Source organism: Chelmon rostratus, chromosome 16 (genome assembly GCF_017976325.1).
Source record: "Chelmon rostratus isolate fCheRos1 chromosome 16, fCheRos1.pri, whole genome shotgun sequence".
NCBI classification, from domain to species: Eukaryota; Metazoa; Chordata; class Actinopteri; order Chaetodontiformes; family Chaetodontidae; genus Chelmon; species Chelmon rostratus.
Genome location: NC_055673.1, coordinates 1,405,337 through 1,432,334, shown reverse-complemented (window position 1 = coordinate 1,432,334; position 26,998 = coordinate 1,405,337). Strand labels below are relative to the sequence as shown.

The window sequence follows — 26,998 nt, the reverse complement described above, 5'->3', positions numbered from 1 at the left end:
TTCCCTCAGAGTGTCAGTTTGATTGACAACTGACCAATCACACCGGAGCGTCAGACTCCGATAGGATCAGCGAGCCGAACGAGCTGAACGCCGCTGATAGCATGAGCGCTATCGTTCCTCGTCTGTAGGAGCACGAACAAACACCTCTTCTACCGTCGGCGTAGGACGAGCAATAACAATCCAATCAGCAGCTCTACGGAGCTTTTTAGCCTCTTTTAGCTGCTAGTTTTGGTTTTGCAAGATATTTCCTGCATTCATCAAACAAGCTCTGATCAACCCACAGTTCACGGCCCGCACAGCAGCGAACAGCACGCCGACGCAGCTGCAGACGAGCTGGCGAAGGAAGAGGAACAGTTAGCAGCTGCAGATGTTTCCCTCAGACCTCGGTGGAGACCAAAAACAGAGCTACAAGGAGAGAGAATAGCAGAGGCCGACACAAACACAGCTTCAGTTGGATGATAATGTTGCTCTGTGTGTGTTGGATGTGTAAATAGGCAACTGCTATGCTAAAATGTAAGCTAGAAGAGCTCTGTAGCTTAGCGTAGCTTAGTAAAAATGCTGTACTGAATGGAACACGAGTGAAGACACCAGCTTCTTCCAAAAGAAGAAGAAAAAGAAGAATTTTTCTGCACCCTCTAAACTTTCTAACCCCTACCTGAACAAGAGTCTGTATCCAAACCCTACTTTCATCTTTGACTCTACCTCTTTACTTTCTACCCCCTACCCAAACCAGGGTTTGTATTCCCACCCCACTTTTATTGGTGCAGTTGGTGAGAGGCAGGGGTAGATGATGGTAGTGCGGCAATCGGCAGTTACATGTGGCATCTAGGCCTGTGGTAGCATTGTAGCAGCTAACAATAGCTAAAGCAGTTATAGTATGATAGTATCTTAGCAGTTAGCATTGGCAACTAGCAGTTAACATTAACAGTATTGGTGAATCTAGCTTTATTGTCTTCTTCTGTTCCTCTTAGCAGGTAGCGGTTAGCACTTAACATTAGCTAAATGGTAGCATCGGAACTGTATTGTCTTCTTCTGTTCTTCTTAGCAGTTAGCATTAGCATTAGCATTAGCTAAATGGTAGCATCGGTACTGGCCACTACCTGGAGCATCTCTGGGTCAGGTGAACGTGGCAGTGCTGTTTGGATTGTGTAGGAGCAGTGTGAACTGGCACTAGGGGGGGTGACTCTGGGACGCCGGAGTTCACCGCCTAGCCTCCTGGAGGTGTCGTGGGACTAAGTAGGCGAAACACCGTTAAAGGGAGGTTTTCACCTGATGACCCCCAGAGACGTCACTGCTCTTTGGCAGGTATAGAGGCAGATTAGAGCTCCAAGGTTCTTCACTGAGAATGAATCCTCTTTTTGAGCACAAGGATCTTGTGTTTAAATTGACTTGTTTGCTTGTTGTATCTTGCTAGCTTGTAAACTACAACATCCAAGAGTCACCAGAAGTGTGCAGAGCTAGCACAACCAGACAGCATCCCTGACGCAGCCGCTTTTAGCAGTCAGCAGCTCGGTCAGTCAGTTTGCAAACTGTTAAACTGTTCCGTAACAACCAAGATGAACCAGTCCGGGTAAACTGGTTCTTTGAAATGCGAACACACGCCAAGCTGCTGGAGGCCGTTTTCACGCCGTGAGATCCAGTTTTGAATTCTCGTCATTCTGTGTTTTCCAGCTGTCGTCGGCCTTGATGTTCGACGCGGTTCACGTGGTGGTGAGCGCCGTGCGGGAACTGAACCGCAGTCAGGAGATCGGAGTGAAACCGCTGAGCTGCACCTCGCCCCTCATCTGGCAGCACGGGACCAGCCTCATGAACTACCTACGCATGGTACACACACACACACACACACACACACACATGCATCAGATTCAGATATCTACAACCATCAGTGAGGCTGATGAGCTCAAACACTAAGTATATTGTCTTTGTCGAGTTTATTTATTGACTGTATCGAGTGTTGCTATGTGTCAGAAAGAAACTAGCGTAGCGTTGCTGTCGCCCACTGCTGTCGACATCCCGTCTCCTGCCGCCAGCCAGCGTTGGTTTCTTTTAACCACCATGACATCCCTCTGAGACATTAACCAGGTGGTTAACCCCTTTTGCCTGAATTTATTTAGAATTATATTAAAAAATCAATTATTTGTGTTTTTGCTTTCAAATTGATCCTAAATTAAGAGAGTTTGTTAATTTTTCTGTAGCACAAACAATGGATATAAATTTAGGTAGGTTCACCAACTAGAACAGGGTTCAAACAAACAGTATATGTCCACTTTTCAATGCTTAAGTGCAGTAAAAATCTTTTTTGTGTATTCAAAAATTCATTTATTTCATCAAAACAGCCACAAAATTGGCTCACAACCATGACATCGTAACAACAATTAGAACAGGGGTTCTTTCACTTAACTGGTCCGATGAGAAACCAGTGCCTGCCAAAGGTTCCTAGGTGTGTGTTGAATATGCACAAACCGCCATCAGAGGAATGCGATGTGGATTAAAGCGGTGTGATGCGAATTCTGCATTAAGGGGTTAATGTAACTGAACAAACCGTCGAGGTCAGAAAACGTCGCCGTCCATGATGTTTGTCTCGGAAGACGAACGGTGTTGTCCCGCTGAGATGTGTTGATTTCTCATGAAATTTTATTCTCTCTCTTTCTTCGCTTCCCTCCGACATCTTTTCCTCTCTCCCTCCTTCTTTCTTCATTTTCATGTTTATTTATTATTTCTCTCTGTCTGCCACTGCTCATTTCCTCCATCCACTGAGGATCCTTCCCTCCATCCATCCATCCCTCCATCCATCCACCCATCCATCCATCCATCCATCCATCCACCCATCCCTCCACCCATCCATCCATCCATCCATCCATCCACCCACCCATCCATCCATCCATCCCTCCATCCATCCACCCATCCATCCACCCATCCATCCATCCATCCATCCACCCACCCATCCATCCATCCCTCCACCCATCCATCCATCCATCCGTCTCTTCATATTGTTTTTGTTGCTCTCAGTGCATCAGTTCATCTCTACACTGTTTTTGGCAGCAACCAGAGGCCTCTCTCTCTCTTTCTCTCTCTCTCTTTCTCTCTCTCTGTTTTTGGGATGTAATTCATCTTGAGTCATGCACACACACACACACACGCACACACACACACACACACACACACACACTGATCTGATGGACCGTCTGTCCGTCTGCTCTGCTTCTTTTTCCAATACCAATCTTATTTTTCTCTTTTCATCTTTCTCTCCTCTTCAACATTTCTGAATCGATGATCGTCTCTTTTTGTGTCAAATCAAACTGCAGCCAGTTCAAAGCTTCTGACGCAGCTGCTGCAAACTTTTTCGGTTTCTTATTTGTCAACCGTGCAAATTAACGCTGGTATCAGAGTTCACCAAATGTGAACATTTATTCTGCCCTGCAAGCCGATAGCTGCATGAGTCACGTGGATTCACTGACTCTGTCGCCTCAGTTTAACTTCGGTGAACTTTGCTGTTTACCGACAGCGCTGAAGAGGACGGAGGGCCCGAAGTGGAGGAAGCTGTCGTAGCTTGTTGAGATGTGACCATCCGGTCTGGTTTCAACCCTCCTCGGTCGGAGGATGAGCTGCTCAACACAAACATGTGTTAAGGCAGTTTTGTGACAGGATTACTACAAACACTGAGTGAACTTATTGTACCGTTAGCGACAGAGCTAGTGATGTTGCTAATTGACACTTGGAAGCTAGCTAGCTCATTTCTCTTCTTCTTAACTCCTCTTCATTGAATGAAATCAACAATCCTGAGGAAAACGGGCCATGTTGTGACTTAGTAGTGCTAGCATCTCCCTGGCAGGCTAGTATGTCCATGGTTAGCTTGCTAGCTGTAGTATAACCTTTAAGAACTATGTTTTTTTGCAAAGACTTTGGATATGCAACCAATACAAAACATTTATCGGGTCACAAATCCTCAAATAAATTTCTGCATAAATCATTTTGTCCTTCTCTGAGTACACCACAAACACAGAAATTAGCTCCTTGGATTAGCGATTGTAGCTAACCGCTCTGGGGTAAGCTTGCTTGTTGGGTCCTCTCAGCTAACAGCATGTGTTGGTGTCTCTCTCCCTCCGTTCATCTCATCAGGTGGAGTACGACGGTCTGACAGGCCACATTGAGTTCAACAGCAAAGGCCAGAGGACCAATTACACCCTGAAGATCCTGGAGAAGCACCCCGGGGGCCATAAAGAGGTCAGAGGTCAACTGGGGTCAAGTGGGAGGCAGACAGGTCCGAGGTTAATTTAGCGTTCAGCTGCAGCTTCTGAATGTTTCACAAGTTGAAAATCATGAATTCCCTCTGTTTGAAGTCAGAGGTCAGAAACAGCTTCGTTAGCAGACAGAAGAACACGCCGCCGCACACGGAGAGTCCTGCAGGGATTCAGAGACTCCACCTTCTCCTTAATGTTCATGTTTACGGCCGCTGCCGGCCGGCCTCGCAGTCAGCAGTTCCCTCATTCATCTGTCAATGAGATCGATGCGAGCAGACTTTATCCATGCGGGTCGAGTGTTGCTTTATGACATCAGATGAACAATAAGAGGTCAGAGGTCAAGTGAGGTCGCCTCAGGGTCAAATGAGCTCACGGGACGGAGTTAAGTACGCTGTAAAAAGTGATGCTGCAGTGCAGATTCCCACTTGATTTATATGATGACTTTAACAAGTTGATCCCAGCGCAGAATCTCTTCATTATGTCCAGTGGGGAGCTGTTCTCTAGCGCCACCCTCAGGCCTACAAACAAATCAGTCAAGAATTAGTCTAAAAATACGAGATTTAAAGGATGGATCTTCAGCAGTCTGTATCTGTTGTAATATACACACAATCTACAAGCTCATTTGCATTTAGATTTCATTTTATTCTTTTAGATGAAACTTCCGGGAGCAGCTGAAAAGACCGGAGATTAAAACCACAGTGTCCATCCATAAGAAAAGAGGAAGAAAGCTGACTGTTAATCATTTCTGTGTTATATCTGTTTAACCTGTACCTGCTGGAGGTGACAAACTCCAGGAAGTGACTGTGATAGGCCCACACATGACCGCCCAAACACTGTTTCCACTCTCACACTTTCAAAATCACATAAACATGCTAGTTAGTGGACTTCTTTATGCTAAGCTAAGCTAACCAGCTGCTTGCTGTAGCTTCATTTTTACCTTAAAGACATGAAAGTGGTATCAGTGTTCTCATGTAATGTGGAAAGAAGAGGCCTGTTCAGGAACATAAACCAGGAAATAATGAAAAAGATGGTAGCTGTGGAGGAGGAGGAGTGGCCCCTGCTCTTCATCAGCCTGTCCCCCAGTATCCTAACAGCTAATAAACACACAAACCAAAGGTCGGCTGAGGCCTGGAGGTCAGGGGAGGTGACGGGGTTGGCTTCAGGTCAGCAGATGATCGTTCCTGTGCCGCAGTACGTATTTATGACCCGTTTAACCTGCTGAATGAGCCGGAGGAGCCCGATCCTCCTCCATCGATTTCAGCATTGACTGTCCAGCGAGGATCGCTCAGCTGTCGGTCTCGCCGCTTCTCAAAACACTCTTTTAGGATTTTTGTCTGTTGACCTTTGTCCTTTCTTTCTCACCTCCTCCTCTCTTTCTTACATTTCACTTCGCTTCTTCATTTCTCCTGCTTCTCTTCATCACCTCCGCCTCCATCTTTCAAGAGAAATGGAGTCAAACAGTGAAGATTTCAACCACTCAGGCCATTTTTAACCGTCCAGCACAGACACACTAGCTGTACCTAAACGTAGTCTCTGAAGAGCAGACGGCCTTCAGGTTCGGGTGAGGTTCCGTTCTGCGAAGCCCAGAATTCAAGCGTTCCTCGTCAGCTCTGATTCGTGTGTTTATTGTCTGGTTCTGCTTTGCTTGAAACCTTCTGTCAGTTGTGGAGCAGAAAATAATCCATCAGAGCAGGATTATTTAAACTCAGACAGTCCAACACTTCTGTTCTGATGCCTCTGCTCTGGACTCTCCGGCTCTCACAGGTCAAACTGTCAGGACTGTTTGTGATTGGTCCATATTTGTCCGTAAATGTTCCAGTTCATCAGTTCACAAACCTGCACACATTTAATTTGCGCTTCCCTTTAGAGAAGCTTTTTCCTCATATTCTGCTGCTGTGACTCGTCCTTTAGAGGACAGGTCTCTCTTTCCTCTTCTTCCCTTCATCTTCCTCTTACTCCTCTTCGTCCTGCTCTTCTTCTGGTCCGACAGATCGGTATCTGGTATTCCAATAACACGCTGGCCATGAACTCCACTTCCCTGGACCTCAACGCGTCAGAGACGCTGGCTAACAAGACGCTAATCGTCACCACAATCCTGGTAAGACACCTCATGAATGCGCCTGACGTCACGTCATCGGAGCTCTTCCTCCTTCAATCAGCTGCTGTATGATGTCACTTCCCCTCTGACAGGAAAACCCGTACGTGATGCGTAAGTCCAACTACCAGGACTTTCAGGGTAACGAGCAGTACGAGGGTTTCTGCGTGGACATGCTGCGGGAGCTGGCCGACATCTTGAAGTTCTCCTTCAAGATCAAGCTGGTGGACGACGGGCTGTACGGCGCCCCCGAGCCCAACGGCAGCTGGACCGGCATGGTGGGAGAGCTGATCAACAGGGTGAGTGCAGGGGGGGGGCGACGTCACGTGACTACACGCAACCTGTGTCATCACAGAGACACTTTGTTCACACTGAACCGAAACGAGCCGAAACGTCTGAAAAAGAAAAACGAACCTTCCAAAAGAGCATAAACACAAGTCTGAAGCTCTTTGAAGCACAAAACATCCTCACTCTCCAGGTGTGAGGCTCGAAGTGGTCCTCACAAGAGCAGAGTGTTAGAGCAGAGAGGCGCACACACACACACACACACACTTCTCCTTATCGTCTTTACTTTCTCTCTCAGCTTTGTCGCAGTCAATTCTCTGCACAGCTTTAATTAGACTCAACTTGACTTAAAATGAGCCACTTTCCCTGAGAAAACAACTAACGGGGGAAATTGGGCTTCAGCTGAGCCACTTAATACCTCCTCAGCGTCTCCGCGTGTCTGCGCCGCTCAGGGCCGAGCAGCTTTCCCGCGCTCCGCCACTTGTATAATTGGCCGACTCTCGTGTTGCAGTTGAGGGTGCCGTCGCTGTCGGCGGCTCGCGGCCCCTCGTGCCCGCCCACCGCCGCCTGTTGCCATAACAACTAACGCAGAAGCAATGTTAGAGCGAGCGCTGTGTGTGTGTGTGTCAGAGTCGATAAGCTGCTTCAGTGTGTGGCCACGTGTGACTGCGGCGTGTTTTCTGAAGCTTACGGCAGCCGGTATTCTTTCCGTGAAGCTGCATCAGCGCCACGTTCTGTGCAGATCACCTGAACCTCAGCAGTTCTCTACGGAACGTGACCGCATGTCAGCTCAGCTCAGGTCCAACGACGAACTTTATTGTCCACAGCCGGCCGCAGAGAGGTCACAGCATCTTTTCATACTTCACACTAAAGCAGCAGCGAGAAAAGAAACAGTTTAAAATCAAACAGTTTCGATTCAGGAAAAAGAGTCAGACATAAAGATCAGAGCAGAGGTTGAAACCAGGTGATCGGTGACGCGTTAACGAGTCACATCTAACCTGCCTGTTCAAACAGGTGTGCTGTTCACGTGTTCAGTCCATTAAAACATGTTCGGTGGAACGATCCTGCAGCAGTCCTGCTGTGATTACACCAAATACACCAAACTAGACATGTTGCATCAAATTAAATCTCTCAGCTTCCCTCTGAGGTCACGAGGCTCCGCAGTTTACTTCTAACGCTGCTGTTTCCAAACAGCAACACCTTCAAATACTTAATCCTGCTTCTTAATGCTGCTTCTGATGCATGAAGCATTGTAGCTCAAGTAGTTACTTTCAATTGTGTTTTATATATGTAGTTTATAACCTATATACTGTATATATATTCTATACTTATCTAACTCTTTTTGTTTTATCCTTGGTTTATTGTTAAATCAAGCGTTTTGTGGCTGGACTTCTGACCTCTTTGGCTTCCATTGGTGCAGCAGAGTGTCAACGTGTGTGCAGCTCATAATGCTGCTAATAACACACACACATTATGTGATAGCTGCACATAATGCTGATGAGAATGGTGATGGTGGCTGATGATTGCGAGAGAGAGTGTGTGTGTGTGTGTGTGTGTGTGTGTGTGTGTGTGTGTGTGTGCACGTGCGTGTGTGCGTGTGTGTGTTTTTTGTATGTGTGTGTCAGAAACAGGAAATTGGGAACACAAGCAGGCCATTAAGAGGCTAATCAACTGTCTTTTTTCTTACTAATTATACAGAGCTGTTTCAATTACACTGCAGGATTCCTCAGCATGAGCGCACACACACACACGCACATGCACGCACGCACGCACACTCACTCACACACATGTGCGCTCACACGCACAAACGTACAAACACACACACAGACCAGCAGGTATTCACACTTTTATCTGTAGCCAGAGACTCTTTATGCGTTTTATGTAAATGTGTTAAAAATTACAAACACTCTGTCTCTCTCTCTCTGTTGCTCCTTTACCTCGATCGACCCGCTCTCTCTCTCAGAAACACACACACACTCTCTCTCTCTCTCTGTCACTCACTCTCTCTCTCTTTCCATTTATCTCTAACCTCTTGCCCCTCGCTGTTTTTCTCATCAGAAATTTCAGAGGTGGAAACTCTTAAAACAACCATACGCTTTCCAACACACACACACACACACACACACACACACACACACACGCACACACGCACACACACACACACAGACTTTGCTCTGTATGAGGCCCTGGAGTCTGATGAAAGTGGGTGAAATTCGTTTAACAAGTGTCTCCTCGTTAATCAATTAAGTGTTAATTAAGGAGCAGGGAGGTGTCGGGGGTCCAGATAAACGCTCCACTATGGATCCACTCTGTGTCTCTCTGTTGACTTAAACTTAATGAGATTATCTTTCGACTTTAATTTCACTCTGCCGTGTTCATCCAGCAAGGTTAAACCCACGGTCGGACAGGCAGCCGGAGAAAACGTCAAGAAGTGCACCTTGATGTTGTTTCCTCTCGTTCAGAGAAGCGTGAAACGCTGCGGTGATGCTGTGATGAAGCACAGATCATCAGTGTGCATCCTGCAGCGGCGTGTGAGGAAGAAGCTCTGCAGCATCAACAACATGCAGCGCCGTGACCAGTGTCTGAGAGATCCCGACAAAAAGAAACAAAAAGGGGATAAATTCATATGTGTTTGAACATGTGAAGGCGGCGCTCGGAGCGCTGCAGCATCCTGACGTCGGGCTTTTTGTGCCCTGAAAGCTCAGTAAAACTGAAAACGATCGTCCTCGTTATCACGTCTGATTGAGAGCGAACGCTGGGACCAAAGCAGAGAGGGTGTCATGACGGAGTGAACAGGGTTCCTGAGGGATCTCGTTTGTCCCACGGTGTTGTTCTGTTAATGCAGAACAGTAGAACATGACTGTGATTCACTGGAGGTTGTTCAGCTCATTACAGAATAAATTAGGCTGTTAGGAGCAGAATAACAAATGAAAATCATCCCTCTGTACAGTTTCACTGCCGTCTCCTTCTCCGCTCAGTCAGATATTCAGTCCAGAAGATTTCTGATCCTTTTTCAGATTTTACCTCAACGTAAAACCACCTTTATACCAAAACGATGTGTTTTTTTATAGCAGGCTTCGTCCTTCTGACTTCGCCTTACTGTGTTGTCGACATCACTGTTACGTCCCATCCTTCAGACCTATGAGGCGAACAACACCTGAGCACAACACAACCACAACACAAACACCTCAAAAACCACCAGATCCACTGCAAACAGCCGAGATAATAAGTCAAAGCTCGCCAAAGACCTGAGGCCAGAACCCAGAAGCCTCCCGTCTGATGCGGGCACGCTTCAGTCCAGGTCAGGTGCACCTCATCCAGCGCAGGTGTAGCTCACCTGTGCAGAGCTACAGAGGACGAGAGAGGACAACAACACAGGGAGCTCACAGCTGGATCGATCGCAAAGAGCCGGGAAACAGCGACAATGTTACCGCGGTTACTTTTCCATGTCTTTTATGAGACGATGATGATGATGATGATGGTGATGATGATGATGATGGTGATGATGATGATGATGATGATGATGATGGTGATGATGGTGATGATGATGATGATGATGATGATGATGAAATGGATCAGAGTTTAACAAGTTGACAAGTTTGTCTGATATCAGGTGAAATTTACACACCAGCACAGTTTATTTATGTCGCGTAAATCCAATATAAATAGAATAATGTCGTAATTAACTGTTTTCTCTCTCTGTCTCTGTCTGTCTCTGTCCCCCTCTCTCTCTCTGTCTCTCTCTCTCTCTCCGTCTCTCTGTCTCTGTCTGTCTCTCTGTCTCTCTCTCTGTCTGTCTCTGTGCAGAAAGCAGACCTGGCGGTCGCCGGCTTCACCATCACCTCAGAGAGAGAGAAGGTGATCGATTTCTCCAAACCCTTCATGACTCTGGGGATCAGCATCCTGTACCGGGTTCACCTGGTAACGTCACCTCTTCACTTCATTCGCTCGGTCTGATGGTCATGTCTGTCTCTGTCCGGCGTCTACAGCCTGCTGATTAACGTGTTGTCTTGACTTGGGTTTACAGACACGTGTTGACAGAGAGGAGGTTTGGGGAAATGTAGGATTCAGTATGATTCAGTTCTTTTGGAGCTTGGACCATATTAGATCCAAAAACAGGGATGTCTCTGCCTGTGGTGGTCCCTCTCTCAGGACAGTCTGACTTCCTGTCTGTGTCTCTCAGCTCAGCTATACTGAAGACGTAAATCTCACGTGTGTCTAGTTTCTAGTTTAAAAAGGTTCCTCAAACGGCTGCTCACTGTAGTTTTTATCAGACAAACAGGAGGAAACAGAGCATCTGTTGGGACTACTTTCTGTGGCGGATGAATCCACATTTGGTTTTGTAGTGAGTGTTTGTGGCAGCAGGACGGTGTGTGTGTGTGTGTGTTTGTGTGTGTGTGGGACGGAGAGACTGAGAATAAACCAGTGTGTGTTCATGGTGATGAAGGAACATGTCAGCCAGAGCAACAGTGTGTTTGAGCTCTATGGCTCAGAGGAGGAAGATCTATCAGGCTGTGATTCACACAATACTCGTTAGCAGACACTTTTATTGATCCCACTTTGTGTGGTACGTTATGCTTCTAGGTTTGATGATGAAAAAACATCACTGACCATGTGATGCTCTTCAAAAAACTTGTGTCGTCTCGTGTTATTCTGAGCTGCAGCGGTGGAAGCGGAGCGTCAACCATCAGGAGTCCTGCAGGATCTGAAGAATTAAAACGCAGCTGTAATCATCTCAGAGTCATCGAGTGTCTCTGCCCTGCTTCAAACCCAGAGAATATCTGTCGCTTCTTATTAGTCGTCACTTGAATATGAGCCCTGCGCAGGTTCCGTGCCTCCAGGGCGGAGTTTGGATGATGTTTGTGGTTATTTGGGTGAATTGTCCTTGAAGAGAGACGTTTCCTGGTGTGCATGCTGATCTACAGCACATAAATATTAAAGCAGTTTGTTCTGAAAGGCCCAGCAGGCTGTTTGTTTTCCTCCAAATAAGAGTTTTAAGATGCTGATAAAAGCTCCATTTATTTCTTAGATCTGCCTGCAGAGTCGACACAAACAGACCTGTCGACTCTTCCTGTCTCTCTCTCTCTCGCCGTCTGTCTGTCTGTCTGTCTGTCTGTCTGGCCGACGGTTTGACGAATCAGAGAGAAATCGCTGCAGTAACGACGGCAGCCGCCTCCTCAGCAGGGGCTGCGCCGCCGCCGGCGACAACAGTCCCGCCTGCTCGGGTCACACAGTCAAACTGTGAGTTCAGGACGGAGCAACGGCAAATATTCCTGCGACCGGAGAGACCACGCAGGGGAGGAGTGCTGGGGGAGCAGATAAAAGCAGAGCCGAGGACACGGATAGAGGGCATGTTTCTTCTTCTGCTTTTTTCTGGAGAGCAGAGGGGATGTGATCCGGTCGGGGGGGGAGGTGACGGAGTTTGTCAGCCTCTCGGGGAGGATCGCTGGCTCTGCCTCCCTGACTGGAATCTGAAACATTCGTCTGCGCTCCCTGTGAGTCTGACTGAGGCCTGATCGGGTTTGAGGCCAGCAGGCTGTCGCTTCCACGAGAAAAAGTGTTGAAATGTGCGACGGGGGGGCAGTCTTATCCCCCCCCCCCCCCGCGGATAAGAACACGTAAAGGTGAAAGACAAATAACAAGAATAAATACCTGAGAATATGATGAAATCCAAAACAATAACTCTGCAAGAAGCTTTGTGAAGCTGCTGCAGCTCTCAGAGCCTCTTCATCCCCGGAGTCACGACTGCCTCCACCCTCATACATTCATGTGTTTTCTTGATGAAGACGAGCTGCGAGTCCCTAACGAGCACAGAGGAGTCCGGCTCGGGTGGACCGACGGTCCAGAGGTGACCGAGACGCTCGCTGAGCGGCCCTGTCTCACACACAGTGTTTGACGGACGTAATCGCTGCCTGGATGATGCTCACGGCCTACGTCTCTTTGACTCTGGTCGTCCAAGGTGCAGGACTGTGAGACCAGAATCCAGAGTTCACGTCCAGACTGTGGTGTTGACTGTGGTCAGGTTTAGGGAAGACGCTGACAGCTGCTGAGTCTCAGGATTAAAACAGACCTGATGTTTCTCTGACGTGAACCAGCTGCTGTCAGCTGAATGATGCTGCAGTCACTGTGAGCAGATGAGGCATGTTGTCAGGGAGCACGCGTTCAGCATCAGCATGTTGAGACCTGCAGGTACGTTAACGACGTTTCCGCTTTAAGTCAATAAAATGCATAATTTGGTTGTTTAATTAGTTGTACATAAACGTGATGGAGCTGCAGCGAGACCTTTAAAACAATCTGAAGTGTGATTGGATCTTATTTCAGGTCATTTCCTGTCACATGGTTAGTGCTTCCCATCGCATCCATCCGTCGCTCGCGGTGAGACTGTGGCTGGAGTGTTTGGGATGAGTCCAGGTCTCATAATCCACAGTCAGGGACTGAAGCAGCCGTAACTGCTTTAAGTGCTTCAGCGGCCGACAGCAGGAGCCGGTTTGAGCAGCGCCACAGCGAGTCTTTGCTAATAACAATAAACGTTAATAAAACATTTATTTATTTGTGACTGTCGTTAAAGCATAATGATGCGTGTCCTCTGAGGGCAGACGGATGATGTGCTGCAGCGTCTCTGCCCGCAGATACTGTACATCTGCGGCTCATCAGTATTCACCTCCGCCATCTGTCCTCCATGTTTGATCCAGTCCGCTGTTAGCGCCTCGGCGTGTTGACTCAGCGATCAGTCAGCTGTTTAATGTGTGTACGGCCGAGGCGTCCTCGCGCAGCAGCGGCCCAGCTTCATTCTCTTAAGTGTTTGTGTGAGGATTTAGTTGACCGAGGGCACGGTTTCACTCACGGTAACGGCCTGAAGCGGCGATTTACGCCGCGGAGCTGACGAGCGGGTGGAGTTCTATGGTCTCCATTAGGAGGAGAACCTCCTGGTCCAGTCTGAACTGGGAGATTTGAACCGTGAAGTCATAAATTCACTCGACTAAACAACAGGCTGCTGTTATAGAGTGCAGTGCTGGTGACCATTATACACAGTAGATAGACTGGCTAACAGGCCGGATGATGGTGGTGCGCGCACACACACACACACACACACACACACACACACACACAGAGCACCATGGTCTGGGGGCTTCCTGGGCCCCCACTGAGGTCCTCATGTTAGTTGATGTCGTGCTTTAGTTTTGCATATTTGCAAACAAACAGTTGAATTTGCAGAAACCAGCTGACACACCGTCAATGTGTTTGGCCAGCGGAGGAAGAAGTACTCACACATTTTACTGAAGTACACGGTGCAATACAACAGTGTACAAATACACTGTTACAGGTCCTACGCTGCAGTGCAGAAGTATTAGCATCAGAATATTTATATTTATTCATTTCTATATTATTTGATTATTATTTTAAAGAACTAGAGCAGATGAGCTCATCATGCAGAACAACACTTTACAGAACAATATATATCTCATTATTGCATATACATCTAATACAACAAACTACACTGGTGACTGCATGAGCAACACGCATCACGCAAACCAACACACACTCAATGTTACAGCCACTTTGTGACTCCCATGCTGACTGAATGAACAACACAATCACGTCTGGAAGTATAAGGAGCTTTATTCACATGACAAACACACACACAGCGTCTATCTAAATAGCTTGCAAGCACACTTAAAGATGGTAATCTTTTTAATTGCTCAAGCTGTTGACTTGTGCACACACACATTCGAGAAGTGCAATCGTGTTTATCAGTGTTCTTGCCCCCTGGTGTTGAACGCTGTAAATTTATGTCTTCTGTTGCTCCCAATTCATTAGTGCTCAATATATTATCACTCCGCTATTCACTGCATCTGAGGTACCACGGTTTATTACAAGCAGCTGTGACATCACCACGGAGGAGATACCAGCTGTGGTCGAGGCACAGGAAGTGACATCGTTATTATTTAGAGAGATGTCTGGTGCTTCTGTACAGAATCTTCTGAAAAACTGCACAGATTCGCTTTGTTATACGACGCAAAACGAACAGGATGATAAATTCTAACCGACATCAAGGATCAATAATATTTTTGACTGATGAGGTGATTTTTTTGAACTTATATGACTTGTTATTATAACAGCGCGGTCCAACCACATGTTACATTTTTATCTTACACGTAAATATATATAATATAGTCATCAGAGACTCTGTGGTTTAACAAGCTGCTGCAGTTACAGTTTGCAGTGATTACTGACCATCAACAGTTAGCTTAACGTTAGCTTAACGTTAGCTTAACGTCCCATCCTCACAGTGAAGCTGCAGGGTTCACACGGAGCGCACAGATATCATTACATCTTAGGGAGGGAAACAACAGTGTGATCAATCTAACCTCAGTCAGCAAGCTAGCTAGCTACCTCTAAATATGGATCTGACTGGAGATCAGTTAATACCATGAGCACTGTTCATGCAAGAACAGTAAAACAGCTCAAAGTGCTTTAAAACAGAGTAACTGGATGAACTTAGTGCTTCGTGTTAGATCACGTTTTTAAGCACAGAGGTGCAGTTGTGTGTCGTCTGCATAGAAACATACATTGTGCTCTCTAATGACCCAGTATGTATAGTGAGAGCAGTAATGGACCAATCAGCTCCCTGCGACACAAAAACAGCTGTCATGATTCTCAGACTGACGTCAAACTTTCTCCCTTTGATGTTTGTTTGAAACCAGTTTAACACACAGTCAGAAAGACGGCGAACTGTTCAGAACCATTGATCAAGACATCATGATCAGTCGTATCAAACGTTGCACATTCGATCAAGACCTGAAATCTTATTTTCATCAGAGTTTAGTCTGAGGCTGCTGATTATTTCAGTCAGTGCAGTTTCAGAGCTCTGGTTTGTTCTAAAGCTTTAAGAAATGAGTTAATTTGTTTGCTTTATTTAGTGATGGTTTTTAGCTGTTTTAACCCTCCTGTTGTCTTCGGGTCAATTTTGACCCGTTTTCAAGTGTTTGCATATCATAATTATGGTTTTCTCTCATATAATTGCTTGAAAATGACCTGGATGGTTCCATACTATGCTCTTTGCAAGTAAAATTAATTATGACTATATTCTTTCAATTATGTGTGTTTTATTAAAATTTATAGCATCTGTGGTCAAATTTGACCCGGCCACAGTAAGTGGTGTAATGGATCATACTATTGTGCTTTCCAGTACAATAAACACACACACACACACACACACACACACACACATTTATACTTCATGCTTTATAAACAGTCAAACCACACCGGGTGTGACTATTTGCTGCCATTAAAAAAATTTACATTATTTCAAACAGTGTCCTGACTAAACTTTGACATGTGCCAGTCTGTGATAATACATCAGTTTATGTGCCTCAGATCAAAACCATAGTCAAAATAATCAGAATTTCTGTTTTTTTTAATCAAAAATGAAGTGTAATTTTTTATAAATTACATCTTTTATATCAAACATTACAAAAATAAGTGTAAAATATATGTTGATGTGTTGGAAACAAGTTGACTGAAAAGGTTCAACACAGAATTTGATGATTATTTTATACTTCATGCTTCACAAGCAGTCAAACCACACCGGGTCAGTTTTGACCCGGGAAGACAAAAGGTGCAGAGTAGATGGAGGACGATACGAGGGTTAAACACAGATGCCTGTTTGCTGAGATGTGTCCGCAGTGAGAACTTTAAAGCTGAGAAGACGAAGGAGAGCCCTTTAAACCTGCTGAAAGTCAGCACATTTGGATGCTTGACAGGTTACCTGACACGCACCTGAACTGTCCTGACGCAGTAAACTCACCTCTCTGATACCTCATCAGACTCTGCAGACTGCGGCCGTCCGTTATTCATCGAGAACAAAAGTAACTCGACTTCCTGCTCAGAGAGAAATGTTGAAAACGCAGGAAACGCATCACAGCGTCGTCAGGCCTGCTGGAAGAAAATGTACCACTTTATCTAAACTTTGTGATGTTCCTCGCTCTCTCTTGTTCAGACTGAAAAGAGTCCACAGAACAAATGAAGCTGTCACAGTGAACACGAAGGAACTCTGCGTCTGCGCTTCATATCTGAGCTCTATTTTTATCGCGCAGCAGTTTTAAATTGAAAGTCTGAATGAGCGTAAATGTTATAAACTCAAATGAGCTTCATTACTTTGAGGAAATGTGTTGGAAATATTCAATTTCACCGGAGCAGAACTTTGTGTTTTCACATTTTAACCCGCTGACTATAAATTACAAACAGTTTATCAAACTGTGCTCGGGTCAGATTTTCAGTGGAAATGAAAAAAGAAAATTGAAGATATTTTCTCCCAGAAAGAAACGGAAGTGATAAAATGTAAAACGAGGACAGATAATAAAGTCATAATAAATAGTATATTCCAAACTTTAAATAACAAATGTTCAGAATGTTCTCTGAGGCCATATTTACATTCTGAGAGGAAAAATGAAATCAGATATGAAAGATTATTCGGATTAAAAAACACAATCAGCAGCAGAAAAGACTTATGAGTATTTAACTTAATCTTAATGGATTTGTTTTTTATGTTAATCTTCTAGCTTCTACATTTCAGCAGCCACTTGGATTTGACATCACACAGGTGTCATCAGGTGTTTGATTCAGTTTTAATATCAAATACGTCACCAGCTGGAAGCCGATGGCTGCTTGGAGCGAATGAAAACACCTGAGTCATTAAAAAGCTGGCAGCGATGGAGATTTTCTGGCTGCGTCTGCCGTCGCCGGCCCGACGGAGCAGAGTCGCGGCGCAGTTCGGCCTCACGTGCGTTTTCAAATGAGCCAAAATGGAGCGAAAGCAGAAACTGCTGATTGCCTCCATCACAGCTCCAGTCGTCCGCTTTAATTGGGTCCAGTCTGGGAATTCCTCGAACGCCGAGGCTGCCGAATCCTTTTTCCAGGAGACGGCGGGGTGGGGAGGGGAGGACGTCACAGCGGGGAGGGGAAGCATCAACTGACGGTCGTTAAGGCTGGAAAAGGTTTATCTTGTTTTGGCTGTTTTATTCGAAGTGTTGAGAAACTGAAGGAAGAGGAGAAAAGTGTGAAATGCACGGCTGTCAATCACAAACAGAGGGTTGTGTTTGCAGCCTGAGACGCTGACGGCGCTCTGTGGCCGGCAGACGGTCATTATCACGATGGACTGCCGCCAGCTGGAGACGCTGTGTTAAACCTGATGTTTCCCTCCTGAATTTAAAGGCCACGTGGTTCGTTGTGTCCTCGGTCCTCATCAGTGAATCCACCGGGTTAGAAAAGTGCTTTTCATCCTGCAAAAACAAGATCTCTGTACCCTTTTAGATCACATCCAAGGTCATTGACAGTATGTACAAAAGATCTGTTTATTTGTATTCTAATATAAAAATCTAATCAAGTTTTCTTCCTGTTTGATAAAAAATGTTTCTTCTGTAAGTTTGAACCAAACAGTTTCAACCAATAAAATCATCTTTGGGTTTTAGCAGCACGCAGCTAAAACTGCGTCAGTTAGCTAGCTAGCATCAGAACAGTCCATCGGTGTGTCTGCGGGTGTTCACCACCTCCAACCGTTTCCCTAAATACTGTTTACAGGCCTGGTGGCTAAACCGAAAGACTCTGAGGAACCTGTGACGTGACCTGAGACCTGCCTGCAGCGGCAGCTACAGGCAGCGTCCGATGATACCTGCAGTTTGAGGCCGGTGATGAGGATGATGAAGGTGCTGAGTGAGGCGAGCATCCACCTCTGAATTATTGTAATTCTCCATGTGCGTTCTGACACGCCCACTTTTCAGCGGTCAAATCAAACTCCTTCAAACGTTCTGTCCCGCCTGCCAGCAGCAGATCCACCGAACCGAACCGAACCCACATAGTCTGCACGAAGAGACAAACTCTTCCTGCGTCGCACCGGAAACGCAGCCATGAGTATTTAATGTCACGGAGAAAAACTCTTTGATGCTTCAGATGTGAAAACCAGTTTCGGGGACGCTGGACTTTTATTGTGGAAGCAGTTTTCCTTCACTCTCAGAGACGCAGTGAGCAGAAGGATTGTGTTGGTGTGTGTTTCAGGGTCGTAAACCGGGTTACTTCTCCTTCCTGGATCCGTTCTCCCCGGCTGTCTGGCTCTTCATGCTGCTGGCCTACCTCGCCGTCAGCTGCGTCCTCTTCCTCGCCGCCAGGTAACACACCTGCCACAGTGTGTGTGTGTGTGTGTGTGTGTTGCCTCTCTGACTGTTTGAGCCTCCAGTCGAGCATCTAAAGCGTCATTATGTTGCTTGAGCTCGTGCAAACGTGTGATTTTGTGTCTGTCGTTGGCTCTTATGTTTGCATCCACTCTGCTCTGTCTCTTTTAATGCCCCCCCCCTGTACAGGCTCAGCCCCTATGAGTGGTACAACCCTCACCCGTGCCTGCGGGAGCGGCGGGACGTCCTGGAGAACCAGTACACGCTGGGGAACAGCCTGTGGTTCCCGGTGGGCGGCTTCATGCAGCAGGGCTCAGAGATCATGCCGCGCGCTCTGTCCACGCGCTGCGTTAGCGGCGTCTGGTACGTACTGACCTGGCAGACACACACGGGTGAAGGCTGGCGTTCAATTCAAGTGCATCCTTCCTTCCTTCCTTCCTTCCTTCCTTCCTTCCTTCCATCCCTCCCTCCTCAGGACCATTAGCTGCAGGTGGACAAATGGTGAAGTGATGAAGTCAGCTCCTCTTCTTCTGTTGTTTCTGCACATGAATTCACAGCAGCTCGTGAACACGATAAACGTCGAGCTGTTGTGTTTCAGATATTTCTGCGTTGGTTGGTTGGTTTTTGCTTTTTGAACACTTTATTTTTACGGGTTTGTTATTTCCTAATAAATTCCTGAACAGAACTTTTTGCTGTGTTATTGGAAAAATAGGATTTCTGGTAAGAAAATGTTGGTTGAGCCTCTATTCCTTCTATATTTCGAGTTCTTCGTCTTCTCAGGAAACGATTAGGTAATTACAGCTCCATAAATAAAGTGTCTCTTTCATGCTTCTCTTGTTATTGTTCAACCTTTTTTGCTGCATTTCAGTCGATTATTTGGTTCGTTGTTGTTCGTCAGCGGCAAATTTTCACTCCAGCGAGAAGAATATTCCAACCAAACCTCCGTCCTCCTGCTGGTGGTGAAGACTGAAATTACAATTACTCTCCCAGTCTGTCCTCCCTCCCCTCTCCCCCCTCGTTCCCAGTAGCTGCTGTCAGGCAGATGGTGGAGTGATACTGGAGCGACTGGAGGAGCAATCGGCATCTTTCCTCTGACGGCTCTCAGCCGTGGCTGCGGCACAGGCTGCGACGTGCTGATTTCTGTCTGGCTGGTTCTCTGACAAGCTGGCGGGGCTGAAGAGCTCCGAACTCCGGCAGCACTTGTGGAGTAAAAAACAGCTTTATTGTCAGACATTTCCAGAATCCTCGTACAGCGTCGACACGGAAATAACATGGCAAACATTTAAAAAGGTTCAAAAAGACAAGTCGTGCACAAACGAATCAGCCAGTGAGGAAGACAACAGACGAGAGGTGGGCTGAAAGTGATGCAGGTGTGTCCTGTAATGAAATACAGGATCTCATTCTAGATCCTGGTCTGTGCCTGAATGATCTCGTACGACGTTATTGGAACAAGTGCATGAAGCTGATCTGTAGTTATTGTTTTGGATCTGAGGTGCGGCGGTCAGGCCAAGGATGAAGGTTTCCGTGGATCTTATCAGCTCTGTTCTGCACTCTCGTCATTGGTTGAATGATCATTAAGGACTACACCTGCATCACAGGTGTCCGACCAGCAGAAGTTAATGGCGTGAGCGTTTTCAGCACCTGTCGTATTAGGCGAGGATATCAGGTGTACAGTTTCTCACCTCTATCTAATCTCACCTTCCTCCCTCCATCTTTCTCTCCTCCCGTCCACATTCCCCTGCTCATCACTTCCGTCTCATTTCCTCTGCAGCGGAGGCGTCCTGCTCCTCGCTGCTGCAGCCAGAGTTCATGTTTAGGTTGATGATTTTTACCTGAAACTCCTGACGTTTCCCGCAGAGCGCTCCATCTGTCTGCCTCCTGCTTTCCGCTCGCAGCTCGTAATGGAAAGGAGGGAGAGGAAAAGGAGGGAGGGTTTCAGAGCGTCTCCGGGTAAATAAAGGTTAACGCTCTTCTCCTTCTCTCGTCCTCTCAGGTGGGCGTTCACCCTCATCATCATCTCGTCCTACACGGCCAACCTGGCGGCGTTCCTGACCGTCCAGAGGATGGAGGTTCCCATCGAGTCTCCGGACGATCTGGCCGACCAAACCAACATCCAGTACGGGACCATCCACGGAGGGTCCACCATGACCTTCTTCATGGTGAGGTTTTTTGGTTAATCTATTTGATTAACAAAAAAATTCATCAACAGCAGTTCTGAGTCATAGGTCAGGTTTGTGAAAAACTCTTATCTGCCACCACCTCACCTCCACCCGTCTCTCTGCCTCCTCCTCCTCCAGAACTCGCGGTACCAGACGTACCAGCGGATGTGGAACTACATGTACTCCAAGCAGCCCAGCGTGTTCGTGAAGAGCACCGAGGAAGGCATCGCCCGAGTCCTCAACTCCAAGTACGCCTTCCTGATGGAGAGCACCATGAACGAGTACTACCGCAGCCTCAACTGCAACCTCACGCAGATCGGAGGACTGCTGGACACCAAAGGATACGGCATCGGCATGCCTCTGGGTGAGTGCAGCACCGGCCTGCTTACACACTGCAGCGAGATGACGAGTTTGACCACCGGAGGGCAGCAAAAACCAGATTATTGGCAGCTGTTGATGTTTAACAGGGTTTGTTTATGGGGGGACCAGTGCTCATCTAATCCTCCACTGATTGGTCCAGTGTTTTCTAGAATTAAAATAAGAGCATGATCATTCGCTTTCTTGCTAAGAGTCATATGAGAGGATTGACGTATGAAGCTACCACCAGCAGCCAGCTAACTTAGCTTAGCATAAAGAGTTCAAACAGGAGTAAAAACACCAGTTTGGAGACTCTGTTGGACAGAGTCAGGCTTGATGCTAAGCTAGTTAGCCAGCTGGTGGTGGTATCAGTCCTCCATCTAACGCTCAGGAAGAAAGCAAATTTCCCAAACGTCAAACTTCTGCTTTAAATCTTGAAGGTTAACAGTCCTGGACGTTTATCACAGGGAGTGAATCATCTTCAGAATGGCCAATAACATTTCAGGCACCAACCTGCCTTCAGGTGTTTGCTGTCTCTATACTGTTTATTTAACTGCTGTCACATCTCATATTGTTTGTTCTACTGTATCTCGAGGCTGTGTTACCTTTTGTCCGCCTCCTTGTGTGTCGGCTCTGTTTTAGCCGTTAACCAGGTCGGATTCTGTGTGCAGCTGCTGTTCTTGGCAAATTAAATCCATCCTGATTCCAACTTGGCTCTGGTCTGCCTTCACCAGTGTCTGGCCTCGCCTCGTCATCTGCCTCTGACTTGTTTCTGGTGATAAGTGTTAGTGCATAGATTAGCATAGTTAATGGAGGAAGGAGGAACAGATGTGGCGAGAGGAGAGGGAACAGCGGGATGACGGAGGCAGAGAGGGAGACGGGGGGTTTTTGGGAGGCCGGCCTGTCAGTCAACCTGCCTGTTAAGTGATGAAAATAAAAGCGGTGGGATCACCCGGGTGCTCCTGGTGGATGTGGGCTCCCATGCTAACCGTGCTGGCTGACAGTGAGCGATTAGCATTAGGCGCAAAATGAGAACTTGCAGCTACTTTATAGCTAAAGTCATTCTGGTGACGTCTTCCGGGAGTTAAAAGTTTCCAACCAAAAAATTAACATAAGTTGTTTTTAACCATGACCGCGTCACTCCCTATTGTGGCTATTACTGTAACCATGACGACAAAGGCCTGTAACCTCACCATCATAAAACAGATTCATTTTTCAACATTAGATCTCTGTGTCTGCAGCTACAATCCTCGTATCTGACTCGTTGGTGTTAGACGCAACATGAGAACCCTCTGTGAGAGAGCAGCAGGCCCGGGGAGACACAGTGCCTGCAGGACAAACTCAGGGAACAAAAGCCCGTTCCCTGTTGCCTGTTGTTCTTCATGAGGAGGTTAAAACAGCGAATCGGACTCACACGAGCACAAACGTGAAGCAGCGCACTGAGGCACATTATTAAAGTGACAACAAGCAAAACTTATGAAGCAGAAAGCTGGAGCGCGATGAGATGGTAACGTAACCACCGGTGACCGCTGTGACCGCGGGCGTGCGCTGATCAGCGGTGAAGAACGACGTATTGAGATCATTTGAGTGAGTAAAAGCAGCATTACAGCAGAATAGACATTCTATTACAAGTAAAAGTCACTTAAATGCATTTAATACTGCATAAAAGTACCTTTAACAAAATGTACAAACAGTATCAGGAGTAAAAGTATGTTGTTGTGTGTATTAGCTCAGACACTGGTAGAAAAATGGTTTCCATAAGTTACTTTTAAGTTACTTTTAAGTTACCTGCCAAACGATGTATTTGGTTTTCAAGGGAAGAGTTTCCAAAGAAAAACTTCTATCAAGACAGGTAAGAAAAGGAAGTCAAGAGGTGACAAATAAATCAGCCGGTATCTGTAAAATATGGAGCATCTAACCAGTGAGAGTGGCATCGTTTGGTCAAGGACTGATCTTTTTAAAAACAGCCAGACGCTTCCTGCTGTGTGTCATTTCTGAAAGAGAGAGGTGGAGATGAAGTGAGGGTGAAAGCTTCGTCATTTACAGCTGCACAGGACAAAATGTTCATCAACACTCTCTAGTCTGTGACAGATTACTGAGCTTCTGGTTCAGTGATGCTGCTGCTGAACAAACCCGTGTTCCCGGTCACAGAGGTGCGTGTTAGCGTTGAACGCGGCGCAGACCTGAGGTGAGTCATGACGTTTGATTAGTGTAAAAGATGCAGCTGCAGCTTCACCTCGTCCTCCGCTCTCTGAACGTAGAAACCAGCAGAGCGGCAAACACCGCGCCTGTCAGCGCAGCTCGGCACACGTTAACAAAGGGGGGGTGAGCCGCTCCACTGGGGGGTTCAGCTCCTTTGCTCTGCAGCAGAAACAGCGAGGACCAGAGCCGTGATCCGCGGACCCGCCAGGGCCATGCTGGAACCCCCCCCCCCCCCCAACCGGCGTGACCTGCGCATCTTCTAGATTTACTCAAGATCATTTGGTAACCATGGTAACGTGCATACGTACAACCATGTGAGCGTGGGGACTTTTCCTCCATCAGTCTCAGAGTCAGGAGGAATTAACGGAGCTGGCTCGAGCTCGTGTCCCAGTCTGTGTATTTAAAACGCAACATAGGTCACAAATACACATGAAACTATGAGAAAGAGACGCAAACAGTATAAATACACATTAAACTATGAGAGAGAGACGCAAACTGAGTACAAATACACACAAAACTGAGGAAGAGGCAGAAGCTGGGTGCAAACAGACGTGGTCGTTGACAGTTCTGGCGATGCTTCATGTCTCTTTCGGTCGCGGCGTCTTGTTCTTCTGTTGACGGGTCAGTGGACCCTTTACTTTTCCACCCAGTTCAGAATTGTGACGCAATCCTCCACGGCTGCGTTCCCATGGAAACAGCACTCCTGCGGTTGCCTGTGAGTCCCTCAAACTTTGTTCCCACAGCAGCCGTTTCGCCTGTCAGTCAGTTTGAACGAGAACTAAAAGGAAACGATGCGTCATCGTTTCATCATCGCAATTTTCTGCAGTTTGACAAAATATTCAAAGACTTCTGCGAGGATTGTTTTAAAACTTCATATCAGTGTAGATCCACTTTATTTACTGAGAGTTTCCTGTCAGTTATTTCTCTCTTCACTCTCTTCTCCACCTGCTGCTGCCACTGTTTTACAATAAGAGCTAAATCTTGTCTGCTTCACCCAAAAACTTTAAGAAAACTCACATGAAAAGACTAAATCCACAACGATTCATTCATAGCTCGTAGATGACAGAGCCAGAGATGAGAGGAACCTGCCAACATGGAAACAGCTGGATTTTAAACTCGGAGCAGGAAGCAGCAGGAGAACAGACGACGCCGTGCTGCAGCACAGAGCAGGAACTGGTCCATTAGTATTATTCACTTACCTTCACCTGCTTCACACAGATCAGCAGCTTCAACTGGCTGATCGTCATCACTGTCACCATCATCATCGATGCTCCATTAAATCTACGTTCATCTCCATGACGGAGACGCAGCCTGTCAGTATTAATGTCAGCGAAGCTAACCGACCTGACTGAGGCCCGGCTTAATGCCATGAGAGTCATAGAGTGAGTGCAGAGGCTAACTGATGACTTCCTGTAACTTTTGGGAGAAACCAACATCCCATTTCCATTCAGCTTGAATGGAAACCAGCCGGTTGTTTCCTCATTAGAGACTTAAAGGATAACTTTGGTTTTTTACAACCTGGACCTTATTTGTAGCATTAAATACGACCATTTACTCCCCCAGACAACTTTGGTGGCATTTGGAGTCGTTTTGAAGAAATTAGCCCCAGAGGAGCGGCGCGTATATCCGTATAATGCGAGTACTCGGGGCATCCATGCGCAGCCTCTATATAACGCATAATCTGCGGCGAAACTCGTTCATATTCCAATATTTTGTTCTGATATGCTGGTGCTATTCCCCTCTGAGCCCGTGGTCGGCTAGTTTAGCTGTAGTTTGGCACAGCTATGGTTCGTTATTGCGTATTCGTAGCCGACCGCCGCAGAGTCAGCCGTGTTGTGGCCGGCTGCTCGCAGCGCGCGGAGTTCGGTAATGACATCATCCACGTCAGAGGTAGTTGTCTAGAGACGCCGGATGTTGATAACATGTCACCACGGGCTCAGAGGGGAATAGCACCAGCATATCATAACTAAATATTGGAATATGAACGAGTTTCTGCAGATTATGTGTTATATAGAGGCTGCGCATGGATGCCCCGAGTACTCGCATCCTCTGGGGCTAATTTCTTCAAAACGACTCCAAATGCCACCAAAGTTGTCTGGGGGAGTAAATGGTCGTATTTAATGCTACAAATAAGGTCCAGGTTGTAAAAAACCAAAGTTTTCCTTTAATGAACTGAACTGCAGGTGTGTAAGTGATCTAAGACTGTGATCACACTGGACCTCTCGGCCTCCACAGGCTTAAAATCACACTTCAGATTAATCCTAAACAGCCTCGGCTGATGGCGCGCAGCCGCTCTGATCGCCTCCTGAGCCGACAGCGGCGAGGTCGAGAACCAGACCGCCGCGCGTAAATTTAATCCAGGTTTGTTTCCATGCTGGAAATGTTTGACGGTGACCTTTGAGTTTGAGGTGAGATGGTGGATGACTCAGCTCCTCTTCCTCCTCAGGCTCTCCGTTCAGAGACGAGATCACTCTGGGGATCTTACAGCTGCAGGAGAGCAACAGGCTGGAGATCCTGAAGAGACGCTGGTGGGAGGGAGGGCAGTGTCCCAAAGAGGAGGACCACCGAGCCAAAGGTGGGTGTCGCAGCTCCCCTTGTTACGTTTCAGGACGACACGGCCTTCGCAGCGAGCGGGCAGGTAAGAGAAGCCCCGAGGAGGCTACGCCATCGAGCTCCACCTGTTATACATGAGGAACACCACAGTCTGGGGGGTTTATCCTCTGGGGACCATCAGATCAGGACCGAGAGGCCCCACAGATGCTTTCCTCGTGACTCGTTTTCAGTCTGACTTGATTTATATTTGATCTTGTGTGAAATGAGATAAAACGTAAGAGCAGCTCCTCCTCCTCCTCCTCCTCCTTTCTTTTATAATCCATTAAGTTGTTTTTCTGTCTCCGTCTGTCTTTTGTCTGCGTCCCCATCGATCGTGATGTCTGATGTTTCTCCTCCGTTTCCAGTATTGACCCACATGCATGTTTTTTTATTTTTTTTTTTTCCTGTGTCTCACTGTAACGAGCTGAGACGGCGTCTCGTCATCGACTCGCTCCCTCAAACCGTGTTTTTAGCAGCCGATCATTATGGGAATGTGAGTCCTGTCTGAGTATTGATCTGCTGCTCCCTGTTGTCTGTTCGAACAGCATGCGCCCAGCACAGTGTGTGTGTGTGTGTGTGTGTGTGTGTGTGTGTGTGTGTGTGTGAAGCCTGAGAAAATCAAGCCATTAAAATCCTGTTAAGACCCATTAAGACTAATCAAGTGTCTCTTTGTTACTGATTGCACAGTATAGAGTATATGTGTGTGTGTGTGTGTGTGTGTGTGATTTAATGGGAGTGTTGTGGTGGTGTGGTCGTTAGCTCAGGTGTTACTCGCCTAGATTTTTCTTTCCTTTTCTCTCGTCTCTGTTGCTTTCGCTCCTGTATGTCAGAGTTCACTGTGCAAACAGAAAGTCAACATGTGGCGTAGCTTTTCATGATTTTATTCTTTTCCATGCATCA

General features: G+C 46.8%; 1 protein-coding gene across 2 annotated transcripts in view; it reads left to right on the top strand.

Moving 5' to 3' along the window:
- LOC121620148 (glutamate receptor ionotropic, kainate 5-like) overlaps nt 1–26,998 on the top strand; it is a 58,218-nt gene that overhangs the window by 27,060 nt on the left and 4,160 nt on the right. For both annotated transcript variants that reach the window (XM_041956104.1, XM_041956103.1), the window contains exons 8-17: nt 1,672–1,824; nt 4,120–4,224; nt 6,232–6,339; nt 6,432–6,635; nt 10,429–10,542; nt 18,676–18,785; nt 18,978–19,151; nt 20,782–20,947; nt 21,086–21,311; nt 25,953–26,081. In XM_041956104.1, the coding sequence (XP_041812038.1) occupies nt 1,672–1,824; nt 4,120–4,224; nt 6,232–6,339; nt 6,432–6,635; nt 10,429–10,542; nt 18,676–18,785; nt 18,978–19,151; nt 20,782–20,947; nt 21,086–21,311; nt 25,953–26,081 (1,489 nt within the window). The remainder of the gene's footprint in view (nt 1–1,671; nt 1,825–4,119; nt 4,225–6,231; nt 6,340–6,431; nt 6,636–10,428; nt 10,543–18,675; nt 18,786–18,977; nt 19,152–20,781; nt 20,948–21,085; nt 21,312–25,952; nt 26,082–26,998) is intronic.